We start from the raw sequence: 12,867 nt of genomic DNA on the forward strand, positions 1-12,867 counted from the left end.
CATTTATCTATCCACCCATCCATCATCCAACCATCCATCTATCCACTTGTCTATTTATTTATCCATCCATCTACTGTATCCATCTGTCCATCCACCCTGTTTTTCCTAGACACTTAAATAAGTTTGAGATTAGAAAGTTTCTACTCAGATAAAGTTTCCTCACTGATGAGAGATTTTCCCATGCGTGTATTGATATGGATTGTGTGTCTTTAATCATACAGAGAAATACACAGATACACTACAAGTATAAAAATGTGAATGAAGTCGTCGCGCTCTTTCTGTTTCTCCAGCAATATCTCTTCAATATCGCCGCCACTCAGAAGATTAATTGAATCATATGTTGTTGTTGTTGTGCCGAGACCTTGTTTCAGAAAGAAGCAGCGTGTCTTTTGTGTCTCTAATTCTGCTTCCTCTTTCATACTTGGCTCTCCTCTTTCTATCGACTGTGCCATCTCTGTTTGCTCTTGTCTTCTTATTAGTTTTCGGATACGCTTCTCATCCCCGTGCCTTTAATCTCTGTCACACGCTCTTATGCTCTGCTGTGGCTTAATGAAATGTTGGTTATTAAGAGCTGTGTGTGTGTGTGTTTCTCTGCAGACGGAGCAGTTTGTTCATGCTCTGAAGGATGAGCTGGTGAAGAGCGCCCTCCTAGCGCTACATGCTGCCCGTCCCGGATATGTCAGCAAAAGTCAGACTTCTGCACCGTCCAGCCCACCGGAGCCGAATGAGGAGCCTAATGTGGTCTGCAATAATGTGAACAGCTCTCAAACACCGCTGAAAGAGAGCAAAGCGTCTCCTGTCCGCTCAGACTCCATCCCGCACCATAAAGAGTACGATGAGGAGGAATGGGCAAGTGATGTTGTAACGTTTTCTGATTCTATATGAAAGTGAGAGCACACTGAACACCTTAGAAACTGCACAGCGACACATTAGACAAAAACAGAGCGCCATAGGATTTCCACTAAAAACATTCAGGATACCTTAGAAACCGTATAGAAACACTGTGGCAGTCACTAATAGCTTCATAGCAACACAGTAAAGCCATGCAAGATTAGCAGCATTAGCTAAAACCTTTAGCATGTTAACTAAAGAATGACACAAACTAAAGGCTCATATTTAGGAGTGTGTTGTTTGTTTAGTCATTGTGGGTGTTAAATTGTGGTGTGTATCTCATGTAATTGCCTTCAAGTGTGTGTATGTGTGTGTGTGTCATAACCATGGCTAACAGGAGAGGATTAGAGGCCAAGATAAGACAAGCATCTCTAATCAATGGCAAAATAACTTGTGTGCCCTTGAGCGCCGCTCACAAGACGGAAATCCTGCAGCTCGCTCGACTTTAAGATCTCTGACTCTTTGAATATTCCCAGTATTCATTGCAGAAACAGGGTTTTCTGGCAGTATCTTTGACAGTCTTATTGCTTTCCTTTTTGGAAACATTAGAAGTGATGCTTTGGTAAATTTGCATAGAACAGTCGTAATAACTACAGCAAGTGTTTAAACACTTATAATTCTTCTTTATGGTACAATGAACTTTGTCATTATAGGATATTATTGTTGTTTTTTGTCTCTTTCCTTCCTGCTTCAGATTTAAACGCCAAAAGTTAAAAGTCAAAGTTAAAAGTCAGAAGTCTCTTTTGGTGCTTTAGACAATATTTTAGAGAAAAATAAATATTTTTGTTTTTGTGGCAGAGCATCATCTGAAACCCATCTTCTTCTGTCAGTTTGAGTGTCTGTGGTCTGTAATGTTCTTGTGTGTGTGACTCTTCTACAGTGTTTTTAATGAGACCAGAATCAGCAGGCTGACTTCATAAGCATGTCTAATTTCAATTACGATCTATATACATTCTGTTTCACTCGTCTAGATCTTAATTTAAGATTGAAGATAGGATGTTTCTGCGATAAGGATCCAGAAGCAAAATACAAGCGGCTAGGGATGTGTCATCTTTTGAAATCCATATACTGTACATATTCATATTTGTGTACTATACACAAATAATAACTTGACTTCTAGTTGATCATTTGTAAAAGTGGCAGAAGGTGGATTTTTCTGATGAATCATCTGTTGAGCTGCATCCCAATCATCACAAATACTATAGAAGACCTACTGGAGCCTGCATAGACCCAAGATTCTCACAGAAATCAGTCAAGTTTGGTGAAGAAAAAGTCATGGTATAGGGTTACATTCAGTATGGGGGTGTGCGAAAGATCTGCAGAGTGGATGACAACATCAACAGCCTGAGGTATCAAGACATTTGTGCTGCCCATTACATTACAAACCACAGGAGAGGGTGAATTCTCCAGCAGGATAGCGCTCCTTCTCATACTTCAGCCTCTATATCAAAGCTCCTGAAAGCAAAGAAGGTCAAGGTGCTCCAAGATTGGCCAGCCCAGTCACCAGACATGAACATTATTGAGCATGTCTGGGGTAAGATGAAGGAGGAGGCATTGAAGGTGACGGCAAAGAATCTTGATGAACTCTTGGAGTCCTGCAAGAACGCTTTTCTTTGCAATTCCAATAATATAAATATGACTAAAAAATAAAATAATAAAAAATAATAAAAAATTATATAAAGTATTTAAAATTATTTTAAAATAGGTAAAACCTACTGATTTAAAGGATAGTGGCAAAACTAGTAACAATGATTATTTAGTATCATTTAATCATTTAATATTACTGAAACATATTCTTGTTCTAAATAAGAATGAATTCTTTGGTTTATGAACTGTTGTTACACTGAATTGCATGTTAATGTGTGTCTTCTTTAAATCAAGATCCTCATAAAGATTTTGGGAGTGATTTGGGATTTAGATGTGTGTGTGATGTTTGTGTTAGTGTTGTTTGAGTAAAGTCTGCTTTGGCTCCTCTAGGACAGGGTCTGGGCCAGTGTGGCGAAGAGCTTGAACTCTGTCATTGCCATGGTGGAGAAACTACAGGAGCAGGACAACAACAACCAGGAGTCAACACCCTGTCAAACACTCGCAGACGTCATCACCTCACACAGTCCCGGTACGCCACAAACCCACATCAAACCACACTGAGGCTGAGTTCACACTGGGGCGATTGCTTTGATTAACCTATTATAGTGCGAGTAACCATATATGGTCACTTCATTGACATTAATTACAATATTTAAAAAAATATTATAAAAGTAAAAAAACAAAACTCCCAGTAACACTTCAAGGGTTTTCCAAAGAGTATTTCAATGAGTGCTCTATAAATAGTCAAAACAAACTAGCCTAGAGCGCCGTCTGCTTGCTGTTCAAAACTAGCCTAGAGCACTGTCTGCTTAACAGAACTAGCCTAGAGTGCTATCTGCTGTTCAAAACTAGCCTAGAACAACGTTTGCTGGTCAAAACTAGCCTAAAGCGCCATCTGCTATTCAAAACTACCCTAGATCACAGCCTAGAGCACTGTCTGCTGTTCAAAACTAGCCTAGAGATGTTCAAAACTAGCCTAGAGTGCCATCTGCTGATCAAAACTAGCCTAGAGCACCATCTTTTGTTTAAAACTAGCCTAGAGCACTGTCTGCTTAACAGAACTAGCCTAGAGTGCTATCTGCTGTTCAAAACTAGCCTAGAACACCGTCTGCTGGTCAAAACTAGCCTATAGCGCCATCTGCTATTCAAAACTACCCTAGATCACAGCCTAGAGCACTGTCTGCTGTTTAAAACTAGCCTAGAGATGTTCAAAAATAGCCTAGAGTGCCATCTGCTAATCAAAACTAGCGTAGAGCACCATCTTTTGTTCAAAACTAGCCTAGAGCACTGTCTGCTTAACAGAACTAGCCTAGAGTGCTATCTGCTGTTCAAAACTAGCCTAGAACACCGTCTGCTGGTCAAAACTAGCCTATAGCGCCATCTGCTATTCAAAACTACCCTAGATCACAGCCTAGAGCACTGTCTGCTGTTCAAAACTAGCCTAGAGATGTTCAAAATTAGCCTAGAGTGCCATCTGCTGATCAAAACTACTCTAGAGCACTGTCTGATGTTCAAAACTGGCCTAGAGTGCCATATGCTGTTCAAAACCACCATAGAGCGCCATCTGCAGTTCAAAAATAGCTTAGAGCAACATTTTCTGTTTAAAGCTAGTCCAGGGCACCTTCTGCAGTTCAAAACAAGTCTAAATCACAGTCTAGATCACTGTCTGCTGTTCAAAATGAGCCTAGAGTACCAGCTGCTATTTAAAACTAATCTAGATCACAGCCTAGAGCACTGTCTTCTGTTTAAAACTAGTCTAGATCACCACCTAGAGCACAATCTGCTGTTCAAAACTAACCTAGAGCACCGTCTGCTGTTCAAAACTAACCTAGAGCACCGTCTGCTGTTCAAAACTAACCTAGAGCACAATCTGCTTTTCAAAACTAACCTAGAGCACAATCTGCTTTTCAAAACTAACCTAGAACACCGTCTGCTGTTCAAAACTAACCTAGAGCACAATCTGCTGTTCAAAACTAACCTAGAGCACAATCTGCTTTTCAAAACCAACCTAGAGCACAATCTGCTGTTCAAAACTAACCTAGAGCACAATCTGCTGTTCAAAACTAACCTAGAGTACCATCTGCTGTTTAAAACTAACCTAGAGCACAATCTGCTGTTCAAAACTAACCTAGAGCACTGTCTGCTGTTCAAAACTAACCTAGAGCACAATCTGCTGTTCAAAACTAACCTAGAGCACCGTCTGCTGTTCAAAACTAACCTAGAGCACCGTCTGCTGTTTAAAACTAACCTAGAGCACAATCTGCTGTTCAAAACTAACCTAGAGCACAATCTGCTTTTCAAAACTAACCTAGAGCACCATCTGCTGTTTAAAACTAACCTAGAGCACAATCTGCTGTTCAAAACTAACCTAGAGCACAATCTGCTTTTCAAAACTAACCTAGAGCACAATCTGCTGTTCAAAACTAACCTAGAGCACCGTCTGCTTTTCAAAACTAACCTAGAGCACAATCTGCTGTTCAAAACTAACCTAGAGCACCGTCTGCTGTTCAAAACTAACCTAGGGCACAATCTGCTTTTCACAACTAGCCTAGAGTACCAGCTGCTATTTAAAACTAATCTAGATCACAGCCTAGAGCACTGTCTTCTGTTTAAAACTAGTCTAGATCACCACCTAGAGCACGGTTGGCTGTTCAAAACTAATCTAGAGTGCTATCTGCTGTTCAAAACTAGCCTATAGAGCACTGTCTGCTGTTTAAAACTAGTCTAAGTCACTGCCTAGAGCACCATCTACTGTTCAAAACTAATCTAGAGTGCCATCTGCTGTTCAAAGAGGCTATAAAAGAATATGCTAGTGCTATATAAAAGCAGCTGATTTTTTTATATGTAAGGGCAGTATCTGATTATGTGAGTGAGAACATCAGTCATCAAAGCTGAAAACCAGAGTGCTTCTATGTCTTAAAATATTGTGTGATAGCACAATTCTCTATTTGTATTATAACCCTATATGTCATATGTAATATAATAAAATGTTAAATTAAATGTAAAAGCTGCAGTGTAAATGATGGCTGCATTTGTTGTGTGTGTGTGTGTGTGTGTGTGTGTGTGTGTGTGTGTGTGTGTGTGTGTGTGTGTGTGTGTGTCACAGCAGCTACAGATAAAGCCACAATAAGCCTGCAGATCACACTTGTCAGTCTTGATGGATGATGCAGAGGCACGTTAACAGATTCACCAATGAGACGACACTTTTACTCACTTTGAAATGCTGCGTTATCTCAGTAAACCAAACTAAGAAGAAAGTGTAACAAATAAAGCAAATTAAACCCTCATTTCTGAATAAAACACTAGCAATAAATGCCCAAATTATTCATCAAAAGCTGTAATGACCCATTAAATTTTAAGTTAAATGCTAAAATAATCTATCAAATATACCAGATGGCTGCTTGAATGATTAATTAATTGCTTAAAGAAGGTATCAAGAAAAGGAAAAGTATAACGTATCATTTCGTTGCCATGCTTTGTGTATGAGTGTGTATGGATGTTTCCCAGTGATGGGTTGCAGCTGGAAGGTATGTGTTATTTTGTGATATATGTTGCGAAATGAATACAATTTCACCAGATGGGCATCCGCTGCGTAAAACATTTGCTGGATAAGTTGGCGGTTTATTCCACCGTGGTGACCCCAGATTAATAAAAGGACTACACTGAAAAATAAATGAATGAATCAACTTTTTCAATTTTAAAACTAAATCTTTACCTGATTTTACTGCAGGACTGCTCCATGATTGTGTGTGGGGGACACATTTGTGCACATGTAGTAATTATGTTCAACTTTAATTTTTTTAAACCCTCATCATATAAAATATGATGTTAAAAATAATTTAGAGGTACAATTTATACTTCTAGGTATTTATTTCGGGGAGCCTAAGCGGCCACTTACCTTATTTATTGCCTAAATCCACCCCTGATTTCTTTTATCTTCGCCATGATGGCAGCCCCTATTATTTGACTAGATAAGTGAATTTATAAGTGGCATTTAAAGGGTTCAAGTGCTGGTGATTCATTTCAATTCAGCTTTATTTGTATAGCGCTTTTAAAATGTGTGTCAAAGCAGCTTCACATAAATGGTCATAGTAACTGGATCAGGGTAGGTCAGTTTTAGTGTTTAAGTTCAGTTCAGTTTAGCTCAGTTCAGTGTGGTTTGAAGTCATTATTAAGAGTCCAAACACTGAAGAGTAAATTTATCGATGAGTAGCTGTTCAGATCCTGAACCATGCAAGACAGTGGCGACAGCGGAGAGGGAAAAAAAATTTCAGCAATAGGAGAGCAAAGAAAAAAAACCTTGATAGAACCAGACTCAGTTCGGCACGACCATTTTAATTTCTCCGCTGGCCAAAAGTCTTGTGCAGAGCTGCAGTCTCAGCAGTGGAGGCTGGAAGCTGGCCTCAGCGAAGACTCGTCTGTCCCTGGAGCGTCAATGGAATCAGTCTCTTACTCTCCACACCCCCATGACCAACAGTGCAGCAGCTTTGGTGACAATCGGAATAAAATATTGCCTAAGGGGGCTAGTAATATTGACCTTAAAATGGTGCTTAAAAATATTAAAAAACTGCTTTTATTCTAGCCAAAATAAAACAAATGAGACTTTTTCCAGAAGAAAAAATATTATAGGAAATACTGTGAAGGGGCGACGCAGTGGCGCAGTGGGTAGCACGTTCGCCTCACAGCAAGAAGGTCGCTGGTTCGATCCTCGGCTCAGTTGGCATTTTTGTGTGGAGTTTGCATGTTCTCCCTGCGTTCGCGTGGGTTTCCTCTGGGTGCTCCGGTTTCCCCCACAGTCCAAAGACATGCGGTACAGGTGAATTGGGTAGGCTAAATTGTCTGAAGTGTGTGTGTGTGTGTGTGTGTGTGTTTCCCAGAGATGGGTTGTGGCTGGAAGGGCATCTGCCGCGTAAAAACTTGCTGGATAAGTTGAAGGTTCATTCCGCTGTGGCGACCCTGGATTAATAAAGGGACTAAGCCGATAAGAAAATGAAAAAATGAATACTGTGAAAAATTTCTGAATCTGTTTAACATAATTTGGGAAATATTTGTAGGGCAAGGGCGAATAACTGTATATAAAGCTGTATTCAGCTGTGCAGGTCACAAACATGTGCTTTTTCCCTCATAATATTTCTCATTTATTGCCAACTTTAGGAGTCCTAGAAACGCTTCTGATGGCAAAAAATTCCACTTTTAATTCTCTGTGAGACTTTTTTTTTTTTTGCAGGCTGTACATTTTCTTCACACTTTAATAACCACCCACTCCTCTTTTTTTTCACCCACTCCTCAAGCACATATGTCAGATCTGTCGGTCGAGAGATGAATATTAGCAGCGTTCACAGATTTCCTGTCAGACAGGAGTAGTTAAAGGTAACTTCTGACACTCAGTGCTTTTAAAGTGTGGAGAGTGAAAAATACAAGACATGACAAGCAGAGAAACTGCACAAGCCTTGTTTTAGCAGAGCCAATGCTGCCACCACGTGGACACCAGCTGCACACTCTTATATTTAAAATGAAACAGCAGTTATGCTTTTGAGGTTCTGAACTCTTATTTAAGCCAGTTCTTGACGTTTTGCAGATTTAACCCTCGTGTATTGTTCAAACTGACTACACTTTCATTATGTTGCTGGCTGTTTTTGCCCTTTTGACCTCCATTATAGCCACACTGTTTGATTGCAAAGGCATGACCGCATATAATCATGCATTTTTGATTGTTGGTGGTTTTCCTTGGGAAGAGGTATTATCTGTAATTTTATGGTTGATCATCAGTTGAAAGCATTGATTAACCCTTTAGGATGCCCTGGCTTTTATATGGAGTTCTGTGGAGTATAACATCAGATAATAGTGTGTGCATCAATACACTTACTACGTTTACCAAGAGCTGAGTGGCTTATTTTGATTTTTATAGACATATCAAGATAAGGGTGCAAAGATCTCTCTTACACTCTCAAAACACACACACACACACACACACACACACACACACACACTATACTTCATATAACTCCATATAAAAGACAGAAACTAGGCTTTTTTTGCACTGTAACTTTTGATCAATAGTAAAAATGACACATTTGACCTCCTCCCAACAGGGAAAACCAGCAACAATCAAGAATGCAAAATCTGACATTGCATGTGTATGTGTGTGTGCGTTTATATATATATAAGCTATATATACGTTTATATATTTATAGTTATATATTTATAATTATAAATTATATATATCATATAAGTTAAAAGTTTGATACTGATTAGAACTTGAAGTGGTGGTGATGTCTTAAAATATTCTGAGAAGGTCTTTAAAAGGGTATTGAAATTATCTTTAGAATTCCTGTATATACTCTGTTTCAGAATATTGACATTTTCTGCTCTGACCACATTGTAGCTGTTTTTGTTGCCTGTGCTTTTAATGCTGGTTCTCCGCGCCCACCGTTATCCGGTCTCTGTCAGAGCGTGCCTTATGCCGAGATCAGACTGCATGATTTTCAAAGTAGTCGTGTCACCGATGTTTTCACACTGCATGACTGTCCGGGCTAGCGTTTTGTTGCTGCTTTGTTTACACTGCAAGATGGATCGGCGACAAGGGCTTTCACATTACATGACTTTACAATAGGAAGAGCTGCCGACAACTTTGTCCAAACTACAGACAATGAGCGCTTTAAACTTCTCCCTCAGCCTCCCGCTGGCCAGCGGGTACACACACACACACACACACACACACACAAGTGAATGCTGCTCTCTCATTGGCTGTAGGCGAACGCCGATGTTATTTTCCGTCAAAATTTCTTAAGGCATGATTTGAATCTCCGACAGCTCCAGATATTTAGCTCGCCAAATATCTCACAGGCATCGACGACACATCTGCCATTCTCTCAGATCGCATCTTTGATAATTCAAACAGTGTGATTGTTACTCACGTGCACGAGCATCAATTTGCCTGTGACTTCTGGCATTTGTCGGCGATTTCTTAAAGCCTGTCGGTGAGTCAAAATCGGGGTTACAATCAAGCCTGAACTCAGCATTAATCTCCGCCATAGCTTTGTCAGATAAACAGCACAGTGACAGACATAAAGGAAGCAGATCTCACTTAACATTTGTGAGAAATACTAATATAACAATTTTTCTAATGATTATTTGATGTATTTGTCACGCACGCACACACACACAATCAGCAGACACACACACATACAGCATGCGCATCTAACTTTGCAATGTTTTTGCATTCAAGTGTTACGGGACACAGGTCAATATTCACTTCTCTATGGATATCCTTTATGTTAATGTACAAATTAAACCTGATTTCACGTCCACAAACCGGAATTAAAGTGTCTATAATTTATTGACATGCGGATGTGGTGATATAGATAGTAAATCGCTGTAATTTATTACAAACATGCTCTGTTTTACAAACATGTTAAACTTGTGAAACTCATTCGTGATCACATTTGATGCTGATTGATGATCACAGAGAGCTCAACAGATTCCGGTTTCTTTGCGCACGTCCTGTCTTGTTGATATAATTAAACACATTACTACGGGGACATGTTAATTTACGGCTCTCAATCAATTTGGTGAGCAGGGAAAACTGCACTCCTACGTCACGTTGTGGTTGACCTTAAAATGGGAGGGATTTGAATACTATTTTAAAATCATGAAATTGAAAAAAAGAGACTTAGTGTCTTTATATCACCCCAATATGACTGTGGACACACTATACCTGCACACAGTTCTGTCCAAACAGCTTACAAAAGATGATTTCCATCATAGGTGCCCTTTAAGTGCAGTATTTACATTCTGTGCAACAATGTCAACATCACATGCGATGTATTGTATCAATTGTCATTGTGTCTGTCCTTGAATGCCTTACGTGGCTCAATGAATTAATCTTCATTCAAAGGCATGACGTTCGACCAGTTCAGGTAGATGTCTGGTGTCATGCACAGCAACAAAATAAAAATAAATAAACATAAACACAATAATTCAGATCAACAGTGCGAATACACCCTGTGTGGGAACCAGGATATTCAACTTGACTTTTAAGCGAGACGAGGCCATTAAAAAGAAGTCACTCAAATAAGCATAATGCTGCCAAATATTTGATGACTAACGCAGAACATATTCACACACGGATTGTTCGCATAAACATAAAAGGTAGATCTAGATTGTAGATTAAACAGGTAAAGAAGCGCTTTTCTCATGTCTTAAATAACAATTGATTTATTTTAACCGAGCTCAGTGACAAATGATGAAAAACAAGCTGGTGCCTGTGAAATTTAACAAGCCACTCAATATGACACCTAATGCTGATGTTAGGAGGAGATTAGCAGCTGTCTGAACATGCTAGCAGGCTTTCTTAAATAGCGCCTCACTTTTTCCACATTTTTTATGTTACATCCTTATTCCAAAATGGATTCAATTTGTTTATTTCCTCAAAATTCTACACACAAAACCCCATAATGAAAATGTGGAAAAAGAGTTTTTGAAATTGGTGCAAATTTATTAAAAATAAAAAACCTGTAAAATCACCTGTACATCAGTATTTACAGCCTTTGGCGTGAAGCTCTAAATTGAGGTACATTCTGTTTCCACTGATCATTCTTGATGTTTCAGCAGCTTCATTGGAGTTCACCTGTGGTCAATTAGGTTGATTGGACATGATTTGAGAAGGCATACACCTGTCTATTTAAGGGCCCAGGGTTGACAGTGCATGTCAAAGCACAAACCAAGCATGAAGACAAAGGAATTGTCTTTAGACCTCCGAGACAGGATCGTCTCAAGGCACAAGGCTGAGGAAGGTTACAGAAAACATTCCTCTACTCTGAAAGTTCCAATGAGCACAGCGGCCTCCATCATCCTTAAGTAAAAGATGTTTGGATCCACCAGGACTCTTCCTAGAGCTGGCCGGCCATCTAACCTGAGTGTTCGGAGGAGAAGGGCTTTAGTCAGGGAGGTGTTTAATAACCTGATGGTCACTCTGTCTGAGCTCCAGCGTTCTTCTGTGGAGAGAGGAGAACCTTACAGAAGGACAACCACCTGTGCAGCAATCCACCAACCAGGCCTGTATGGTAGAGTGGCCAGACAGAAGACACTCCCCGACTGGAATTTGCCAAAAGGACTCTCAGACCATAAGAAACTAAATTCTCTGGTCTGATGAGACTAAAATTGAACTCTTTGGAGTGAATGCCAGACGTTACATTTGGAGAAAACCAGGCACCGCTCAACACCAGGATAATATTATCCCTCAGTGAAGCATGGTGGTGGCAGCATCATGCTGTAGGGATATTTTTAAGCAGCAAGAACTGGAAGACTAGTCAGGATAGAGGGAAAGATGAGTGCAGCAATGTACAGAGACATCCTGGGGCGACGGTTCATCTTCAAGCAGGACAGTGACCCAAAACACACCGAAAAAATATCAGTGGAGTGGCTTCACAACAACTCGCTGAATGTCCTTGAGTGGCCCAGCCAGAGCCAAGACCTAAATCCTATTAAACATCTCTAGAGAAATCTGGAAATGGCCATACACCATCGCTTCCCATCCAACCTGATAGAGCTTGAGAGATACTGCAAAGAGGAAATTCCCAAAGACAGATGCGCCACGCTTGTGGCATCATATTCAAAAAGACTTGAGGCTGTAATTGATGCCAAAGGTGCATCAACAAAGTATTAAGCAAAGGCTGTGAATACTGATGTACATGGGATTTTTCAGGGGTTTTTATCTTTAATAAATTTGCAACAATTTCAAAAAGTCTTTTTTCAGCTTGTCATTATGGGGTATTGTGTGTAGAATTTTGAGGAAATCAATTAATTTAATCCGTTTTGGAATAAGGCTGTAACATAAAAAATAATGTGGAAAAAGTGAAGTGCTATAAATGCTTTCCATATGCACTGTAATGTGATGGAAAAAAATGCGTATAATGTGTGAGATCTCAGCAAAAAAATCTGTGTAGTATTTTAAGTTACGGTACAAGATGGTGTTTACTGAACTCTAAAATTGTACTATCAAAACAGCTGTTGTTAAAAAGCAGCTGTCAGTAGTAAATTTCCTGGCGTAGGATGTTTTTGTGTACTCCAAATGAGGATTTCCAGTGGCCCAGAAATCAGACCTGTTTGTTTTGAGGCGCTCGGAACTGTGATAAAGACTTGAGGCCTCTTAGTTTGTAATTTAGATAACAAACAGACAGGCATTAAACACAGCTTATTCTGATCCGCTTTATTCTGGGCACATTTTAATTGCATCGTGATCTCAGCAGCGGGTGGGCTTGTTCATACACCGCATGGATAGAGACTTGGAGCTGATAAACAAACAATCACATCATTTAGATTGAACTGTAGATCATAATAAAAAACTACTCATGGTAGATTGTGAAGCTTTTGGTATTGCATTGAATA

General features: G+C 39.7%; 1 protein-coding gene across 34 annotated transcripts in view; it reads left to right on the forward strand.

Moving 5' to 3' along the window:
• inpp4b (inositol polyphosphate-4-phosphatase type II B) overlaps nucleotides 1-12,867 on the forward strand; it is a 405,814-nt gene that overhangs the window by 344,019 nt on the left and 48,928 nt on the right. For 31 of the 34 annotated variants that reach the window (XR_012382279.1, XR_012382281.1, XM_073906014.1 and 28 more), the window contains 2 exons: nucleotides 598-849; nucleotides 2,869-3,007. Coding sequence is in view for 32 of the 34 variants with exons in the window: in XM_073906014.1 (XP_073762115.1) it covers nucleotides 598-849; nucleotides 2,869-3,007 (391 nt within the window). In the remaining 2 variants the exon portion in view is untranslated. Of the gene's footprint in view, nucleotides 1-597; nucleotides 850-2,868; nucleotides 3,008-5,584; nucleotides 5,766-12,867 lie in introns of those variants that run through there. The other 3 variants (XM_073906098.1, XM_073906103.1, XM_073906108.1) reach the window with 1 other exon arrangement.

The sequence above is a fragment of the Danio rerio genome, chromosome 1 (assembly GCF_049306965.1).
Source record: "Danio rerio strain Tuebingen ecotype United States chromosome 1, GRCz12tu, whole genome shotgun sequence".
NCBI lineage: Eukaryota > Metazoa > Chordata > Actinopteri > Cypriniformes > Danionidae > Danio > Danio rerio.